The 20,408-nt window shown below is 44.2% G+C and overlaps 1 protein-coding gene across 3 annotated transcripts in view; it reads left to right on the forward strand.

Annotated features, from left to right (window-relative positions):
• IL17RD (interleukin 17 receptor D) overlaps positions 1 to 12,354 on the forward strand; it is a 76,211-nt gene extending 63,857 nt beyond the window's left edge. For all 3 annotated transcript variants that reach the window (XM_023199773.2, XM_023199770.2, XM_026446824.1), the window contains exons 6-13: positions 79 to 123; positions 225 to 376; positions 1,855 to 1,920; positions 3,468 to 3,522; positions 4,018 to 4,128; positions 5,247 to 5,431; positions 8,059 to 8,998; positions 10,082 to 12,354. In XM_023199773.2, the coding sequence (XP_023055541.1) occupies positions 79 to 123; positions 225 to 376; positions 1,855 to 1,920; positions 3,468 to 3,522; positions 4,018 to 4,128; positions 5,247 to 5,431; positions 8,059 to 8,998; positions 10,082 to 10,194 (1,667 nt within the window). In that variant the 3' untranslated portion in view covers positions 10,195 to 12,354. The remainder of the gene's footprint in view (positions 1 to 78; positions 124 to 224; positions 377 to 1,854; positions 1,921 to 3,467; positions 3,523 to 4,017; positions 4,129 to 5,246; positions 5,432 to 8,058; positions 8,999 to 10,081) is intronic.
• The last annotated feature ends 8,054 nt before the right edge of the window (positions 12,355 to 20,408 follow it).

Genomic DNA, 20,408 nt, shown 5'->3' on the forward strand with positions numbered 1-20,408 from the left:
TATTTCATTGGGTTGTTGGGAGAGGAAAATGTCAAACTGTCCTAAAACTAAAAACATGTATCTTTATTCTCTTAATAGCCTGTGACCTGTTGTTACAGCCGGACAACCTGGCTTGTAAACCCTGTAAGTAACAGTGTTCTTATCTATCAAGTCTCAAAGTGTTGCCATTATAATGGTGTTGGGGTAGCCTCTGGTTGCTCACTCTGGGTCCTACCTCCTCCCAGTCTGGAAGCCTCGGAACCTGAACATTAGCCAGCATGGCTCGGACATGCAGGTGTCCTTCGACCACGCACCGCACAACTTCGGCTTCCGTTTCTTCTATCTTCACTACAAGCTCAAGCATGAAGGACCTTTCAAGCGAAAGACCTGTAAGCAGGTGAGCTGCCGGGTGTACATAAAGTAACACTGCGAGTTTCAAAGCGACCCCCGGGCCACTGGAATTTGGGTTGCTCAATGTGAGCATTAGGCTTTGTTGGCTCTCAGTGGTTGGTAGATACTTGGGAATGTAATCACTGGGCATGTCTCAGGGCCACCTTGCCACTATCCTTCACTCCCTAGTTATCTGTAACCCAGCTGTCCTGGTGGTGATACAGCCTGGTAACAGGATTGCCAAGGAATAAACAAGAAGTATTTCTCATTTGTCCATATATATGTGTGTGTGTATGTGTGTATATATATATATATATATTTGTTTGTTTGTTTTTGTTTTGTTTGTTTGTTTGTTTTTGAGATGAAGTCTTGTTCTGTCGCCCAGGCTGGAGTGCAGTGGTGTGATCTCGGCTCACTGCAACCTCTGCCTCCTGGGTTCAAATGATTCTCCTGCCTCATCCTCTGGAGTAGCTGGGATTATAGGCGCATGCCACCATGCCCAGCTAATTTTTTTATTTTTAGTAGAGACGGGGTTTCACCATGTTGCTCAGGCTGGTCTTAGACTCCTGACCTCAAGTGATCTACCCACCTTGGCCTCAAAAGTGCTAAGATTACAGGCCTGAGCCACCACGCCTGGCCTGTCCTTTTATGTTTTAAGCATTCATCATGTGCTCTCTGTGTGGCAGGCCCTGAGCTTTATGCTGCTTGAATCCATACCACTCTATGAAACAGAGGCTACTGTCATCCCCATTTTACAGATGGGAAAGCTGAGGCTCAGGGAAATCACCTGGCTTGCTCAAGGCCACATACCTAGTAAATGGAAAAACCAGATCTAGGAGCCAAGCCACTGATAACACAGTGGCTACTGATTTTACAAATAGGCCAAGGTTAAATAGAAACTGAGTAACCCACCCCTTAAACTGGGAGTGGTCAGAAGAGTGGAAACCGTTTCGGATGTTCACAGGACTGTCTGATCGCCCACTGTGGATACCAAGAAAATTTCTGGTCGTGGTGGCAAAGCCCAGTACCTCCTTAGACATGCTCCTGTATATGTCAGGTTCTGTTATAGTTTGCTCTCCTTGCTGGCTCTCATCTCTATCGAGGTCTTTGACCTCCTGCCCATGTTAAAATTATGGCAAATAAAATATGTATAAACACAAACTAGTAATTTCTTTCCTCACCCTTTTGTTAAGTAAAGGTTGTTCAAACTAGTTTCTTTGTCTTCAAATCAAATATTCCTGCTCAGGGTGCCACCAGCTAAGCATAGTCTATGGCAAGGGTCCTGGGCTGTCCTGGGCCTTTTATCAAAGGGAAGTTCAGATAACATGTGGCAGATAAACACAGTTACTTTTTGATCTAATCACATTTTCTGAAAACTGTGGTTGAGACTGATGGCAAGTCTCCTTCAGCTCTGGGCTAGAAGAGGTGTCCTGATGACCTTTGTCCAAAAAGTGAGTTTTTAAAGTGTTCTTTGGTCTGTTGCAGGAGCAAAATACAGAGACGACCAGCTGCCTCCTTCAAAATGTTTCTCCTGGGGATTATATAATCGAGGTATGCATAACACAAGAAAGCCCTGTTAATGCTATAGAATGAACCCAGTTCATATAGAATTTCAACTGTTTACAACACTAAAATTTCAAGCCATTGAAGGTGTGCACAGTTATATTTTTATGTGGTTCTTAACATGCTTTTAAAAAAACTTTATATATAATTGATCTTTGATCTCTTCATTAAATATTTCAAATAAATATTTTTATGTAATCATATGGTCCATATATAACCATGGTTTAAAATCTCTAGTATTCCTTAATACTACAAAGATATATTTTCAAGATTTTAGCTTAAAGGTTTTTTTAGGCCAGGTGCGGTGGCTCAAGCCTGTAATCCCAGCACTTTGGGAGGCCAAGATGGGCGGATCATGAGGTCAGGAGATCGAGACCATCCTGGCTAACCCAGTGAAACCCCGTCTCTACTAAAAAATACAAAAAAACTAGCCAGGCGAGGTGGCGGGCACCTGTAGTCTCAGCTACTCGAGAGGCTGAGGCAGGAGAATGGCGTAAACCTGGGAGGCGAAGCTTGCAGTGAGCTGAGATCTGGCCACTGCACTCCAGCCTGGGTGACAGAGCGAGACTCCGTCTCAAAAAAAAAAAAAAAAAAAAAAAAGGTTTTTTTTAGTATGAAAATAGCAAAATAAGTTACGCCCATTACTTTTGCCTACACTTCTCTTAAGTTTCTGTTGCTATTCTTCTATGTAAGTATAAATGAATTCTAAACACCACTTCAAAGAACATGTAAATGTAATGTCTCAGTGAAACCCCATCTCTTGTAAAAATACAAAAATTAGCTGGGCGTGGTGGTGGGCGCCTGTAATCCCAGCTACTTGGGAGGCTGAGGCAGGAGAATCACTTGAAACTAGAAGGTGGAGGTTGCAGTGAGCTCAGATCGCGCCACTGCACTCCAGCCTGGGCGAAAGAGCGAAACTCTGTTTCAAAAAAAAAAAAAAAGTAATGTTTCATTTCCTTTTTAAGATTACCTTTCCTGTATCAAATTGGTACTACAAATAATAAGAGTATGAGAAAAACAGAAAAGGAAATTAACAATTTGTCCATAGTGCCACCATTCAAAGACAAACAACATGTCTTAACATTTTGGTAGAAACACCTAGTTCTTGCATTCCTTGGAATCAGTGTGTGGTTTTAGACTGACACACCTTCTTAAAGCATTAATGGAGGCCCAGTAAAATCAGTGGAAGGATGCCAGCTTAATTGAACATTATTAGAATGCGGGACTCACCAGTTGACTTCTTCAATCAATACACAGCCTTTTGATTAATAAAAGAAAACATGATGAAGCTTAGAGTTTCGAGTTGGTAAAGCAGAGATGAACCTGAGTACACATGATGCCTAGTCTCAGCCTGGCAGATGATTACAGGCTCCAGAAGCTCTCTTTTCCAAAACTCAGCCATTCTCCACTACTTGCTTCCTACCCCTTCCCGCACTGCCCAATGATGGAAAAAATGAATGAAATTACCATTTTTTTTCCACTTACCTGGTATATACCACTTAAAAAAAAATAATGCAGCATCCTCTGTTTTGCAGCTGGTGGATGACACTAACACAACAAGAAAAGTGATGCATTATGCCTTAAAGCCAGGTAGGTGTTTTCTCGTTTGAAATTTTGGCCCTAGACTATTATAGACCAAGCTATTTGATATTCTCTGTACTTCATGATTTACAGAAACAAAACAAAATTCAGCTCCTCTCTCTTAAATGATGTTCCATCAAATCTGACTTTCCTTCCACTCTAATGTGGATACCTGGGAGATTAAAGCCAGTTTGGTGTGTATAGCTAGATAAATAGTCAATTGTCCTCTGAAGAAAAGTGGTAGGAGGGGAGGTTTCCTTAGGCAAAATTCTCACTCAAAGGTATTTTATGTCCCAGCCTGACTCTTAACTGTTGAATTGTTCTTTGCAACTCTTTAAAAATGAACCTTTGAATCCTTTTATAATCACCAAACCACACTAGAGAAAGGTGGTTGCATGGTCCTAGAACCTGTTATGCGGCTTATGTTTAAAAAGAAAGAAAGTTGTTTCTCTTTGAACCTTTACACTGCTTAAGTTTAAAAACTTTCCCTTTGAAATTCCCCAGTGCACTCCCCGTGGGCTGGGCCCATCAGAGCCGTGGCTATCACAGTGCCACTGGTGGTCATATCAGCATTCGCGACGCTCTTCACTGTGATGTGCCGCAAGAAGCAACAAGGTATCTCTTTGTGTGCTGTGTCTCCCCACAACAAGGGGCAGACCAGGAGTTGCTGCCAACAGAAAGGGAGACTGGGAGTACCTGGGTCCTCCAGGATGGCTCCTGGGAAGCCTCATAGCTCCTATTCAATTCCCGGAATTAAAATATTTGGCTTTTAACCTCAGGAGCCACTAAAAAAACAGGTATCATTATATATCTATTTCTTGAGACAGGGTCTCGCTCTGTTGCCCAGGCTAGAGTGCAGTGACACCGTCATAGCTCACTGCAGGCTCGACTTCCCAGGCTTAAGCCATCCTCCCACTTCAGCCCCCTGAGGTAGCTGGGGACTACAGGCATGCACCACCATGCCTGGCTAATTAAAAAAACTTTTTTTTTTTTGTAGTCATGGAGTCTCACTATGTTGCCTAGGTTGGTCTAACTCCTAAGCTCAAGCATTCCTCCTGCCTCAGCCTCCCAAAGTGCTGGGATTACAGGCATGAGCCACTGCCTCTGGCCCATAATTCCATTTTCAACCATAGGATAGTAAATTCAGGGACATAAAGGAAGCCTGAAGTGAAAGTAAGGATATAGGTAGGGCTTGCTCATTTACAAATGTCACCATGAGACAACCTTCTGAGGTGTTGTAAATGATCCATAGCTTGGTCGAGGTGAGGGTTACACAGTTGTATACTTCCATAAAAATTTACTGAGATGTACACTTAAGATTTAGGAACTTTACTTTTGTAAATTATACCTCAATAAAAACTCTTTTAAGAAAACATCAGCTCTGCCCATGCTTAATTGGTCTAATAGGTGCACTTGGCTGCAAGAGCCAGTTCTGGGCACTCTGCTAACTAGGGTGGCGCTCTGCTAACCAGGATGACCCCTACAGCTTTCTTAGTTTATCCAAGGTCAGCTTCAGGTGAAGAACAATTTTTGACCATTCGTTGCTCCACTGCGGAAATCAGCTGTCCCATTCCAAGTGATGACCCGAGGGGGCCGATGGAGTTGGGGACTGGGACTGCTCTAGGTAGATGTGTCAATTGTTCTTTCTTGAAGATAGCACTGGGTTTCAATTCTTAGGGAACAGAACAAAGCACTGCTTGCAGGTATCAACCCTATCTTCTTTTCCAATTTAGAAAACATATATTCACATTTAGATGAAGAGAGCTCTGAGTCTTCCACATACACTGCAGCACTCCCAAGAGAGAGGCTCCGGCCGCGGCCAAAGGTCTTTCTCTGCTATTCCAGTAAAGATGGCCAGAATCACATGAATGTCGTCCAGTGTTTCGCCTACTTCCTCCAGGACTTCTGTGGCTGTGAGGTGCGGAATCTAAAGTTCCTTCTCCTACCCTGGCCAGGACACTTGCCCCGTACTCTTCCCACTGCCTTCTCCTCTCCTCTGGGCCTCCTGTGGTGACACCTGCCCTTGAGTAGTGCCACAGCTTTCAAACTGGGGATAGTCTTGCATTCTTTCTTGAGTCTGTCTTACCCATCACCAGCACTAAATATTTCATAATACTTAGTTCTAATTCTGACAAACTTCTGCTCTAGAGCTTTGAGTGGCACTCACCTGGCAGGAAGTTTTGTAAGCATTAAGAAGACCAGTAGCTTCCATGGAAACATGCAATTGGAGTTGAAGGGTGTCACTCATCCTGGTGAGCATGTTCAGGACAGAAGCCCCACTTGGAGGATCAAGGAGAGAGTGGCAAGTAAAGCAGTGAGTTCACACAGTTGTTTGGAGTTCTGCTGAGAAGGGGAATGAAGGATGAGGCTGCCATTAGAGGGAATCTTGAGGTCCAGGGAGAAGTGATAAACAAATGGCTCTGTGAAGCTGTTTGACCATTGACTGGTGGAATCATAGACGAGGAGAAACTGGTGATGCAGGAGAGGGCACTGGCCAGAGAGAACAGGGAGGTAGGAAGGGAGCACTCCCAGAAAGCAATACTGTGTCAAGTACTGAAATGATCTGCTCTGGTTTCTTAGCTGTTCTCTTGAGTTATTAATATGTTATTAATATGCTTTTCTATAATGTCAGAACGTACATTTTTAGAGTGAAGTCTGAAACTCTCATGGAAGGCATACCCTGTTTCTTCCAAATGCAAGAACTGTAAAATAATTGTGTGATTGGAAGTTGTTTTTGCTTTGAAACTGCCCATTGGCATGTTTTTCAGAATCTCTCCATGTGGTGAGGCTGCCCCCTAGTGTCAGCATAACATACTACGCTAGCCTACTTTCTGCATGAAAGCGGTAAGGTTGGTGGATCAACACGTGCTGAAAATAACTGCACTCTAGCCAATGGCACAGTTTTCAGATACCACAGGCAACCAAGTTTGCTCTACTTCACAAGTATTTAGCCTCTGGGGAAAACGCTCTTCCAGTTATTAGTGTAATAGTTACTGTAGAAAACTTGGAACTAGAAAACAATGATAGATAAAACATTGTCTGGTATCCCAATCTGATTAAAGAAAATCTGAGAAAGAAGAACTCACATTTCATGTGTGGTTTATTTCCTTCCAGTCTTTTTCCATATAGGTGAACTCACGCATACAGTTTTGCCTTTGGGGCTGATTGAAATGATTTTTTTGCAGTCTCTTAATAATTTTTTACACTATTAGTAGTTATATATAAACTGCAATTTTAAATAGCTACATGACCCTCCATACTGATGTGCCATAACTCAGTACAAATATTAAACATCTCAGTGGTTCAATATTGTCCCATTTGGGATGATTTCCCAAGAAAGATGCCTGGAAATGGAATTGCTGGGTCAAAGATAGGAACATTTAAAAAATGCTTGGTGTATACTCCCACTGAGCTTTTAGCATGTGTAATGTTATCAAGAATTAAGGAAAGTATAAGACAATTCAGGGTTATTTTCAGCAAGTGGATGGATGTTGGGGGTTTTTTCCCCATTGGTAACATCTTAGAGCAGAAGAGGAGAACAAAGTCGTTTCAGAATGCCCTTCCCTGTAAGATAGTGTGGCTGCTGTATTTGGTCATAGCCATTGGGAATTAATATCTGAACTACAGAAGGAAAGACACCAACACAATCGCCAAGAGATGTTTTCGCAGAATTAGGTGAAAGTGGTCTGAGAAGGTGAAGTCCTCTGAGGGGCCATACATGTCTGATTTTCTCTCTTTTGTCAGCCACCCCCACAATCTCCCTACCAGACCCCCTTGGGGGTAAAGCCTTGCCAATTACCAGCCTTGTAGAGATGTAGCTTTGTAGACCTGTGTGAAGTCATGGAGGAAGGTGTGCTAGTCAGTCCTGAGTGAGTTACTCAGAATGACCATGTTAATGCAGTTCACTAGCCTCCTCTCCAGCCATGGACAAACTAATAAACAGCGTGCGCACGCCTGAGGCTATGAGAGTGTCGAGATAGGTCCCTTTGTCAGTCACTGTCTGGATGTGAGTCACCTATAATTGTGGGTGACTGGCATCCAGGCCTGAGCCCCATCTCCCAGTTCACTTTGGAGCCATTCATCCACATCTTCCTCTCAGAGCCTGCCAGCCTTCTCTCCAGGATCTGCCCCTCTAATCCAGGTACCTCACTCACCAGATCAACCAACCTCAGTTTCTCTGTCCTGTGCTCTCTACCACCTGTTGCTTCCTTGAGGATGTCCTATGTAGGGTGTGACTTGAGCAAGGTGCCAAAAGCGCTGTGCTTCTGTCCCCTCACTTGTAGGGCAGGAGTGGTAATGACCCCGTGTGATACGAAAATGGATGGATGGCAAGTTTTTGCAGAGGGACTAGCATATGACCATCACCCATGGAACTTTAGCTATTCCTTGGTATGGTGTAACCTGGAGCCTGTACATAGCTGTGCTAATAAGGGTTAAGGGGCATATTAGATGGCCTCCTTCTGACATTTCCCTTCCTGTAACTCACTTCCGAGCCTCTTCCCGAGCCTTCTGTATGGGTGACACGGTGCCTTGTTCTCTTTCCAGGTGGCTCTGGACCTGTGGGAAGACTTCAGCCTCTGTAGAGAAGGGCAGAGAGAATGGGTCATCCAGAAGATCCACGAGTCCCAGTTCATCATTGTGGTTTGTTCCAAAGGTATGAAGTACTTTGTGGACAAGAAGAACTACAAACACAAAGGAGGTGGCCGAGGCTCGGGGAAAGGAGAACTCTTCCTGGTGGCGGTGTCAGCCATTGCCGAAAAGCTCCGCCAGGCCAAGCAGAGTTCGTCCGCGGCGCTCAGCAAGTTCATCGCCGTCTACTTTGATTATTCCTGCGAGGGAGACGTCCCCGGTGTCCTAGACCTGAGTACCAAGTATAAACTCATGGACAATCTTCCCCAGCTCTGTTCCCACCTGCACTCCCGAGACCACGGCCTCCAGGAGCCAGGGCAGCATGCGCGACAGGGCAGCAGAAGGAACTACTTCCGGAGCAAGTCAGGCAGGTCCCTGTACGTCGCCATTTGCAATATGCACCAGTTTATCGACGAGGAGCCCGACTGGTTCGAAAAGCAGTTCGTTCCCTTCCATCCTCCTCCACTGCACTACCGGGAGCCAGTCTTGGAGAAATTTGACTCGGGCTTGGTTTTAAATGATGTCATGTGCAAACCAGGGCCCGAGAGCGATTTCTGCCTAGTAGAGGCGGCCGTTCTTGGGGCAACTGGACCAGCCGACTTCCAGCACGAGAGTCAGCACGGGGGCCTGGACCAAGACGCGGAGGCCCGGCCTGCCCTTGACGGTAGCGCCGCTCTGCAGCCCCTGCTGCACACGGTGAAAGCCGGCAGCCCCTCGGACATGCCGCGGGACTCGGGCATCTATGACTCGTCTGTGCCCTCATCTGAGCTGTCTCTGCCACTGATGGAAGGACTGTCGACGGACCAGACAGAAACATCTTCCCTGACGGAGAGCGTGTCTTCCTCTTCAGGCCTGGGTAAGGTGACTTTGGCGCCAGGTTCTAACAGGACGCAGCCTTTGGCCATGCTTCTGAAATAGTCAAAGCGTTTTTCCAGTTTTGGTGCCAACTTACTGGGCAATGAAACCTGATGAGAACACAGCTCGTTTGGTAGTCTTGATTTATACCAGGTGATGGGAATACTCACATGTTTGAGTTGCAGAAATACTAATGCTAAATTATGGTGAGCTGCCCAGACCCTGCAAGGGGTGTTGTGCCACATACAGTATATGCACTGTATCACTTTTCTAAACTTCAAAAACATCAGACATGAAAACACATTGGGCCCCGAGGGTCTTGGATAACAGTTTGTGGACGCTTGTCTTTTTTAGACCTGTAGTGTTCACCGCCCCCTGTTGTCTTTAAAGCTACATTCATCGAGTCTGGGATTCATGGGTACAGTATTATTTCTATCTTAGCTCAGCACAGGGCCCCAGGTATGAGGGCTCTCTAGGAAGGCCTACTTCCCCAGGGAGCATCAGCTAGATGCCATCTCAGGCTGTGCCTTACTATGTCTGTAACTAGTTGGGGTCATGCATACAAACCCTTGACTTTTTTTTTTTTTTTTTTGAGACGGGGTCTCACCCTGTTGCCCAGGCTGCAATGGCTTGATCTCAGCTCACTGCAACCTCTGCCTCCTGGGTTCAAGCAATTCTTCTGCCCAGCCTCCCAAGTAGCTGGAATTTCAGATACACTACCATGCCCAGCTAATTTTTTGTATCTTTAGTAGAGATGGGGTTTCACCATGTTGGCTAGGCTGGTCTCAAACTCCTGACCTCAAGTGATCCCTCAACCTTGGCCTTCCAAAGTGCTGGGATTACAGGCGTGAGCCACTGTGCTCAGCCCAAACCCTTTACTTTTATGAAATATCTCTTCCTTCCTCAACTAAGGGAACTAGAACCTGTTAGGAGGACTAGCCCCATCTTGAGCTGGTTGGGATTCTTACCTTATTTATACAGAGCCATAGTCCAAACCCAGATCCAGCCATATTCTAGCATGAGCACCCGCCCAGCCCAGCGAAATGCGATGACAGTGTGACTCTGTACTCTCTTCTCTCTTTAGGTGAAGAGGAACCTCCTGCCCTTCCTTCCAAGCTCCTCTCTTCTGGAGTGTGCAAAGCAGATCTTGGTTGCCGCAGCTACACTGATGAACTCCACGCGGTCGCCCCTTTGTAACAAAATGAAAGAGTCTAAGCATTGCCACTTTAGCTGCTGCCTCCCTCTGATTCCCCAGCTCATCTCCCTGGTTGCATGGCCCACTTGGAGCTGAGGTCTCATACAAGGATATTTGGAGTGAAATGCTGGCCAGTACTTGTTGTCCCTTGCCCCAACCCTTCACCAGATATCTTGGCAAACTCTCCAATTTTCTAAAATGATATGGAGCTCTGAAAGGCATGTCCATAAGGTCTGACAACAGCTTGCCAAATTTGGTTAGTCCTTGGATCAGAGCCTATTGTGGGAGGTAGGGAAGAAATACGTAAAGGAAAAAAAGGAAGATACCTTCACTGGTCATTCAGACTTCACTGAGCTCCACAAACTTTGCCTGTTTGCTATTGGCTACCTTGATTTGAAATGCTTTGTGAAAAAAGGCACTTTTAACATCATAGCCACAGAAATCAAGTGCCAGTCTATCTGGAATCCATGTTGTATTGCAAATAATGTTCTCATTTATTTTTGATATAGAATTTACATTGCCATGGGTGTTAAATATAAGCTTTGAGTCAAAAGTTAAGAAAGTGACTGAATATACGGTCACTTTTTATGAAATGAGTCTCTGTGTTACTGGGTAGCATGGCTGATTGAAGTGAAGCTCACAGGGCCAGGCTGACCGTCTTGACCATTCCATCTGAGATAGGTTGGTCAATGTGCAGAAGGCCCCAGGATCTCAGCACACACAGCCTCCTCTTGGTCTGAGTAGACATCATGCGGGGGCCAGATCTGCCTGCTATTTCCATGGGTTACATTTACTGTGCTGTGTCTCAGATGTTGGTGTCTGGAAGTTTATTCTTAAGAGACTGCTACCCAGCTGGTCTGTATTATTGAAAGTTGCAGTTCGTGCTTTGGTTGGCCTTCTGGTCTAAAGCTGTGTCCTGAATATTAGGGATCAGAATTCACTGAAATACAGCAGTGTGTGGAGGTGATGGCCAGTTAATCTGCTGAACTGGTTTTGACTAATGACAAACCTCTTTTAAAGAAGGTAGAATGGAGGGGATAGTCACAAAAGTAAATGTTCCATTTTTATGAATGACTTTCTACAGAGTTCTGTTTCTAAAGAAAAAACAATTGTTCACATCTCATCTGATGATTAGCATGTGTGTAATGAATGCTGTCTTGGTCTTCCCTGTGGAAACCCTTCTCCCCGTGCCTTTGAGCAGGTGTGGACCTCTCTCACTACCTTTCACATGGGTGCTGTTAGATTTCGGCACCCTGTTTTCTCAACATTCAGCCCAGGGACTGTGGTTTTAACTCCTTCGTCAGATAAGACCAACATGAAGGGGTATGTTGAGAAACATCCTGAGGCAGAGTGGGAGGTGGGATGGGGCAGGACTTTCCCTTCTAAGCACATGCATGGCAGGTGGGGAAAGGGGGACTTGCACTCCTGCTGGAAAGAAAAGGTTTGTGTATATTTCTGATGCAAATGTCATACTCACTGCTCTGTAAAGGCAGTTGGCAGCTTTTTGGGAGAAGAACGTGCTAGTCTGTTCTCTGGCATCAAGTTTCCTGCAGCTGCTCCGAGGGAGAGACAGTGAGCTGCAAGACTGTCTCCCCATAAAAACAGGCAACTCAGAGAAGAGTCATTTCATGTTGGAATGACTCTTCTATGGAATCTGGAATGAGTGCAGAGCTCCTACCCACACATGACTGCCCCGCCATTTCATCCTAGGCATACATTCTGTGAAGGAGATTGGTTAGTCCAAACTGGCTAACATGAAAATTCACTTGGAACATTATGAGAGATTTCTTATTGAGGTCAAGAGATGTTTCCTGTCCCAGAGGAACCATTAGGAGTCGCTTTTAGGATATTCAGCTTTGCTCATGAAATAAGGCATCTCTGGGAAAGTGGCCCCAGGGAGAGAATGGAGGATTGGGAGGAGAAGCATTAACTGGGCTCCAAGGGTGTGTGGGCAGAGAGCTAGCCACGTGAACTCACTCCTTATAGAAATGGAAGGGAAAAAGAGAGTGCTAGTCAAAAAATCAGGGGATGTTTTAGTTTGGATTTAGGGTTTTGATACTTATGTTGAAATACTAATGTTTCTGATCAACAAAATCAAACTCTTAATATAACAAGTAATGAAACGACAGTGTGATTGCCTCAGAATAAATTGAGAAGTCCAACTTCCTAGTTTTGTTTCATTAGTTTCACTTTTTCTACTCTACCCATTATGCTAGAAATGGGAATCGTTGCCCTGCAGATTAAGGCAAAACATCTGTTTTAAGCAAAGCTGCATTTTTTGACTCAGAAATTGTCCCAGACGGTGGATATAAGATGAAATTCAGAAAAACGTTCTGCCAAGTCACAGGCTTTTAGATATTGTGGAAACAAGAAATGGAAAAAGGGATGATCTCCATGAGAGGCCTTGATCCTGAGAGTAAAAGGCTTTTGTGGATAGGTTAGACAATGTCCTTTAGAAAAGAGATCAGGGGTAAGTCCAGGGTTCCAGGAAAACCAAGAAGCCTGCAGGTAGCTGAAGGTAGAGTGCTAGTTGTTCATCTTAACTTACCAATGCGCTATAGAAAGGACTTAGCATCTGATGTCGTCAGCTTTGCCAGGAGAGTGATCAAGGAGGTTAAAGCTCAGGTAAAGATGTGCCTTCTCAGAGACTACCTCTGTTACAAGCAGCAGAGACCACCTCAACAGAGAACACCTCAACAGACTCAGCCCAGCCATACAGGGTGCAGAAGCTCTTCCAGAGGCCTGTCTTGGGCCTTTGAGGCAATTAATCTCCAGAAAGAATCAGAAGTCATTCCAGTCCAGGCCCAGGTATTCAGATGGTGACCCAGCCAGATAATAGTATCTTGAGCCAAAAATGAGATCAGGCCATAAAGTTAGAAGACAGAGTTTTTGATTGACATGTTAGGAATAACTGAAGACAGTCTCAGATCAGAAGTTCAATAAAATGTCTTTAGCAGTGGTGACATCATTGGAATCAGTGTGTAGTAAGTCATGGATATTTAAGTTCATATTTGTTTGTCAGCGTTCAGTCTTATAACTTCATAGCCACAAGTATCTTTTTTAAAATACCAACTGTTAGTCTCAGGTCTCCTGACTTAAGTGCAAATAAACAGGAGACTATCTTTCAAAAAATGTGGGGTTACATGATTTTCAGAGCCATTTCTTCAGAGTTGAGCATCTTTTAAAAGAAATAAAGGGAAAGAAGACCAATTTTATTCCTGGAGGAAAAATGACACACCCTCCTCCCAAAAGAAAGAAAACTCTCTGGCCCCCCAACTTCAACACTAATTTGACTCCCTGAAGAACAGAGAAAATATTCTTTCTGTCTTTATTAAAGAGAAGTGGACAATGCCAATGTGAAGGTTACTAGTCTTTTATTTTCTGTTGGTGAAGACGACTACTGCTCTTATTTAGCAGATCTTATACCTTCAGTGGTCACCAGTGTAGCATGTGAGGTATAAGGAAAACAGCAGTGTGGTGATAAATGGTAATTAATATACTTTGTCTGTGTCAGAGAGCAACAGGGAATGGTGGGGACTGTGGCAAACTGAAGCAACCCTGTTCCAGCCACAGGGGGCAATTTTCCAGTCGACTGTGGCCATGAAGTATTTCCTGATATTCCCATTTTTCAAGAAAAGCTGACAGTCTGGATTTTTATATGAACAATTCTGATTTTAAAAAATATTGACAACTAAGTTAAAATTCAAGTGAATTTAGACCCAGCATGGATGGACCTGATTTGGTCCACTGAATACCAGTTTGTTAACCTCTGCTTTATAAGATTTGAAGGAAAGGCATTCATGGTAATTACAGATGGTGCCACCAGAAAATGCTCTTGCTAAATGCAGCCAGTAGTTAGATTGCTTCTTTCTCCAGCCTCTCCTGCAAAGAAATTTGATGTGATTTTGAATGCATTGGACATGTCTTGATTGCATCTTTACATTTCATGGTGTCTTAAAAGAAAGGCAAGCCAGTTGTTAATTTCAAAATCAGATTTATGCTCTCTCAATTTAAAAAATGCTGGGAACAATTTCATTTAAACTTCACAACCTAAAGGGCTTTGTTTATAGTTTTAGCTCTTGGCATAATAATTTTTTTTCGATGGTGTGCGGTTTTGAGCATAGGCCAAGACATGATTAGGAAAGCAGGCAATTTTAGAGAGTAAGGCAAGGAACCTCCTAGCATCCATTAGAGCCAGGTATTTGCATTATCTTCCATTTTGAGTGATCTGTGAATTGACTCTGTTTTGGAGGTGTGAAACAGTATACAGAGAAAAGCTTTTCCTGATATTGAGATACCAGTTAGGAGTCCAAATGGAGTGTTGGGTCATCCTTGCCATATCACCTCCTTTCCAGGATCAGGGTGAAAATAGACAAAAGGAAATCTGACTGCAAGCCAGTGGCTTTGATTCTAGTTTCAGGGTTTAGGGACTAGGAGAAAGTTTAGATTATCTAGCATGTTCTTCCCCTGGTGTCAGACAGGGCTGTGCCTGAATTATTCCAGACATACGGCTGTAGATGGTAGTCTTTATTTTACAAGAAGGAGATTCTGTAACCTACCCTGCTGATCAGATAGTTCTTTGTATGTCTTATAGAAATTCAAGCCGGCTTCCTTTTGTTCAGCATGTAGTGGAGAAAGAACAGCTGGTCACCTTCCATGTATTCGAAAACCACAGTGAAGTCATCCCCCTGGTGTTTTTATTTCAGTGATAAATAATTCCACCCACTTAAACCATTCTTCATGGCTCTTGTTTTCCAGGGGCCTAATAATTTTCACTGCTATAATGTTTCTCAGCTTCACACTTAGTTTAGTTGCCCAAACAGAATGTTGGTGTCTTACTCACATTGGTGCCTTGTGAAGACCAGGCTCAGGGTGGGGATTATGGGGGAAATTCTTGCACACCCAGCTCCTCTTACCACTTAAAAATATAATGGTACTTTTACAAAATGATATGTTGCCTATATTCATGGAGAATTATTTGACTACTACATTTTTTCCCCTGATGATAGTCATCTATCATAACTTGTGTTTGTTTTCCTCCTGAGATCAAACACTTGGTGCTTATTTCTAATGTATACTATGTTGAGACCAGCTCTTACCTTCTGAGTGGCAGCTACCCCTCCCTCCCAATTTTAGATCCTATTTTTACGCATCTCTGTAGACATCACCTTTATTTCGCGACTCACAATATTAAATGGTGCAGACTTCCGTTTAACCACTGGTGAGGTAACAGCAGTAGTTGCTAAGCACCACCTTCCCATTGCTGTTTGAAGGCTAATTTGCAAAGACATTTGAGTCCCCCAGTGAAGATGTCTGGGGAAGTTTGGCCAGTTATCTTCCCTCTTGCCCTTTCATTCTTTAAAATTCAGCTCAGACCACAGACACCTCCAGAATCTTTGTTTCTGTTCTGCTCTCAATTGACCAAGCACTGCGTTTTGCACAATCAGAAGTCTCACGAAAGCAAACAGTTATGACTGCATATCTGATATTTATATCCTATAAAATTTCGGGAAGATTCAGAGGCAATCTTCTATTTGTACATGATGTAGACAAAATTAGCTGCTCTAATTGTTAGACAAAAACTTGCCATTGGATTACACTAATGTGCTCATCTGTTGTTTCAAAAGTTTCATATCAGGTGGGGCACGGTGGCTCGCGCCTGTAATCCCAGCGCTTTGGGAGGCCAAAGTGGGCTGATCACCTGAGGTCCAGAGTTCAAGACCAGCCTGACCAACATGGTGAAACCCCGTCTCTACTAAAAATACAAAATTAGTCAGGCGTGGTTGTGCGTGCCTGTAATCCCAGCTACTCAGGAGGCTGAGGCAGGAGAATCGCTCACATCCGGGAGGCAGAGGTTGCGGTGAGCTGAGATCGCGCCATTGCACTCCAGCCTGGGCAGCAAGAGCAAAACTCTGTCTCAACAACAACAACAAAAAGTTTGGTATGTTTCTCTCAAGAAAAAAGCATGGTGAATCCAGACCACAGCAAAAGCTTTTGTGAAAACCAAATGTGTTCATCTAGATAGTAAGTAACTCCTATTTTTACTGTTAGTTTTTTAAAAGATAATTTTTCCCTGTGGAAACTCCCTGTTACTACATCCGAGGGGAGAAAGCCTGTGGAATATGGTGCTTATTGATGGCGTTGCCTTTGTTTCATCTTTGAGTTTGTCGTTTGTGGGATCTAGTGGGATAATGAGCACTGACAGAACTCTTAACAGCGTGCTGTATTTTTGACATTGAAAATGTTAGACTTATTTGATTTGTACATAACTCTGTAAATAGGTGATAGTAGATCACAGCTGACATTTACAAAATGTTTTTGTACCTTAGAATTTCTGCATTAAATAAAATGTTTTGTTTTAAGGTTGTAGTGGTTCATTTTTCAGCACATCTTTCTTGTTTCCTGACTGGCTGAGGTTCCCAGCCCGGTTTTCGGAGGGCTCTGCCTCAGGACGAGGAGGCCAAGGGTGGCCAGTCTTCCTTGCCCTTTAAAGAACAGCACTGTGCTGCCCTAGTCCTTCAGCTCGGCTCCACAGGCAATCAGTCACCCATTACCCCATGTGGCAACAGGCCTGCCTGCTGCAACAGGGTTACTTATATCAGAAAGAAATTTGACTTCTCAGAACAAATGGACTTTCTTTTCAGAAATTTGAAAAAAGGCACTGAGATTTGGGGGCTGCACACAAACGTTTTTTGTCACTCAGAAAAAAAGATGCCTGCTCAGTCTTCCATGGACATTCTCCCCTCCTGTGACCCCCATGCTCTGTGAGTTAACTTCTTGGTGTCTATCACCTTCAGGGTCAGGTCCCAGCTCTGCTGACTGTTTTTTCTTTCTTTCTTTTATTTTTTTAAGAGGTAGGGTTTCCCCACGTTGCGCAGGCTGCTCTCGAACTGCTGAACTCAGGCAATCCTTCTGCCTCTGCCTCCAAAAGTGCTGGGATTACAGGTGTGAGCCACCATGCCTGGCCTCTGCTACTGTTGCTGTGCCCCAGTGACTGTCAGACTCTGCCCCTCAGCCTCTCGTCCATAGAGAGGCCCTACTTTACAGGCGATGAATTAAACTGCACGGTGAATGTAAAGTGCCACCTGTGCATTCCTGGCTCATAGTCCATGTTCAGTAAATGACAGTGTCCACAGGAGGACAGTGAGGGTTAACAAATAGCAAGGACATAGAATACAAGCTTTTGGCCATTGCCTGAGCGGGATGTAGTCTAAATTTGGGGTCTTGGGACCATAATAGATTTTAAAAATTGGATCTTCCTTATTTACTTGTTCCTTCTCATACTTCACTGGGATGTTAATGTGCTCAGGGCCTACAACCTACCCTGTTTGGGGAGCCCAAGGAAAACAAGGAGTGGTAAAAAACAAAACCCCCCAAAGAAAACAGCTCTGAGGGAAGCATTATTGTTTCTGAGAGGAGGAAATTCTCACACATTCTTGCCTCCTGACCTTCGCATATCCTTCATTTCTCCTGGTTAGAGTGACCCAGGAGGCTCGTTATCATTTCTCCCATTGATTTCCTTTCCCCCCACACTCTGTCAATTCTTTTTATTTCCAGGAGTGTTAAGTGCTTTACACACATCATCTCGTTCATCTTCACAGCTGCTCTGTGAGGTGGCCAATTCTACTGTTCCCATTTTACACATGAGGAAACTGAGGCTCAGAGAGGCTATAACTGACTTGTGATCCCACAGTTGGCTAGTGGCAGAGCCAGGATATGAGCTGAGGCAAACCCTACCTAGACTGCTCAGGGATGCCCTTGTTAAAGGTCAAGCCAGCCAGGTAGGGAATGGACTGAAAAATGTGTGGGCAAAGGCAATAGAGAGCTTTCCCATAAAATGAATGTCAGAGAGGAAGTGATGATTGCCATCCTCTGAGTGTCGACAGGGCTGGTTCCTGCTCTTAGTGCTCTTCATGTTTTTTCTTACCATGATCCCCTATAGAGGGTACTATCAGCAGCCTCAATTTTGAGATTCTGAGGTCTAGAAATTGTATAGCTTTGCCAAGGGCACAAACAAGGAATTGGCAGCACTGGAGTTGAAGTCTCTGAAGCATCACCACTCCTGATCAATAGGCTGCTCTGTCCCTCAGTAATAGTTTAAGCGGAAGGAAGAAACTTGAGTGACTTGGTTCCTTTCTCGTTGCAAATACTGAGTGTAAATCTGGTTCAGAGTTGAAGCAAATGAATCCATGAGGCAGATACTGTTATACATGAATTTCTCTTTCCTTTTCTTTCATTAAAACAAAAGTTGCAGCTGGGCTTGGCGGTGCGCACCTATAGACTCACCTACTCGGCAGGCTGAGGCTTCAAAAAATACAAATACTTCAGGCATGGTGACTTACACCTGTAATCTCAGCGCTTTGGGAGGTCAAGACAGGAGAATCACTTCAGGCCAGAAGTCTAAGACCAGCCTGGGCAACATAACAAGATTCCGTCTTTACAAAAAAATTTTAAAATTAGCTGGGCATGGTGGTGTGTGCTAGTAGTCCTAGCTCCTCAGGAGGCTGAGGTGAAAGGATTACTTGAGCCCAGGAGTTTAAGGCTGCAGTGAATTATATGATCACACCACTTCACTGCAGCCTGGGTGACAGAGCAAGATCCTGTCTCAAAAAATTTTAAGTTAAAATTAAAAAGTTAAAAAAAAAAAGAAAAAGAAATGTTGCAGCTAGTACTTTCTATTAGTGTTCTCTTGGGACAGCATGAGAAGCCCTCATTTTTACCATGATATTAGAAAGCTGTCTGTTTTTACAGCAGCCTAGGGTTCTTGCAGTCCCCAACATCTGTGGGGCCCTACCACTGGCTTTGCTTTGTTTTAGAAATACCAGCATTAGAGGAGCAAGGACCAGTTTCATCTTGGAGGCTCTAATTGGAAAAAAATGTCGTTGCTTTAGTTGAATAAGAACTACAGGTGATAAGCTAAGCAGGTGGAGGAGGGAGGAGACATAAAATCTTTCTTTGCAGTCCTGGGCACAGGGGGTCCCCCAAAAAAAGTGTTTCCCACTCCTCCCTCAGCATATCCTGTCCTTGCTGTCCACAAGGAATGAAATCATAAGAGGCCCAAGAATAAGAAAAGTTAGAGGATGCAATGAAGGGGAGAGATGGACACAAACACGGCATAAAAACTTTTGCAATGAGAAAATTCAAATGGGGCCTTTGGGATTAAGGAAAAGAAATGCAAGATCAGTGAGCTTGGCTCCCTGGCCTCTTTCTGGAAGGGACCTTGCACCATCCTTTGCATCTACAGATGATACAACTGCCTTAACAGGGTTAATTCCAAAGTGTGTGTTGGGACATAGACATAGTGATGGACATGGTACACACAGGACCCCTGCCCTGCTGACCTCCTATGTATAGAGTTGAGGGCAAGTCATCTAAATGTTCTGAAACTCAGTTTCTTCATCTGTAAGATGGGACTAATAGCCACCACAAAGGGCTATTGTGAGGATTAAATGAGATGGAGTACATAAAGTACCCAAGGCTGTGCTCAGCAAGTGCCAGGTACTTGGTGAATAGTAGCTATTAATTATTCCATGGAAGAGCAGGTCTTGGGCTCTTTGGGGGCCATATCGGGATGGGTGGGAGACAGTTCCATGCCCACAAGGAGCTTTAGGCCAAGTATTTTGTCAGGTGATAAGTTATATCATTTCTATCCCCTAAAAGAAGAGGGTGGGTCCATGCCTGGCTGTTGCAGAGGTGAGGGCTGAAGAGGAACTTAATTTGGCAAAATTAAGACGTTAGCTCTGGGGTTCCCAATAGCTGACCACACATAGCCTGTGACAGTTGACTGTGCACCTTGAGATCTGCCAATGTTCCATTCCCCAGACTCCTTTTTTCCTGGTTGCCATTTAATCCCAATAGAGATACATTTTTCTGGACTTGCTGCTGTAAGGTCTCTGTGCTAGGCAGATGACCACTCTCCATTCTGAATGTGAACAAAGGCAGGGGTTGTTTCTCAAACCATCAGTGCAAGGTCAGGGCAATTTCCCAAGTTTTAGAAGTTAGTGGAGGGAGATGGGAAGAGATCAAATAACAGTCTTTCAGAATGAGATGGCTCTGCCTGGTCTTTTCCACTCTTGCTGGTCAGAGACATTCTGGGGAGTGGGCAGACATCAGCCTCAAAACAAACCATAGACTTTTCCTACCAGGTTGGGTAAGGCTGGGCCATAGGAAACTTGTAGAAAAGAAAGGCAAGAGCATGCCTGGCAGCTGAATGCAA

The sequence above is a fragment of the Piliocolobus tephrosceles genome, chromosome 2 (genome assembly GCF_002776525.5).
Source record: "Piliocolobus tephrosceles isolate RC106 chromosome 2, ASM277652v3, whole genome shotgun sequence".
Taxonomy (NCBI): Eukaryota; Metazoa; Chordata; class Mammalia; order Primates; family Cercopithecidae; genus Piliocolobus; species Piliocolobus tephrosceles.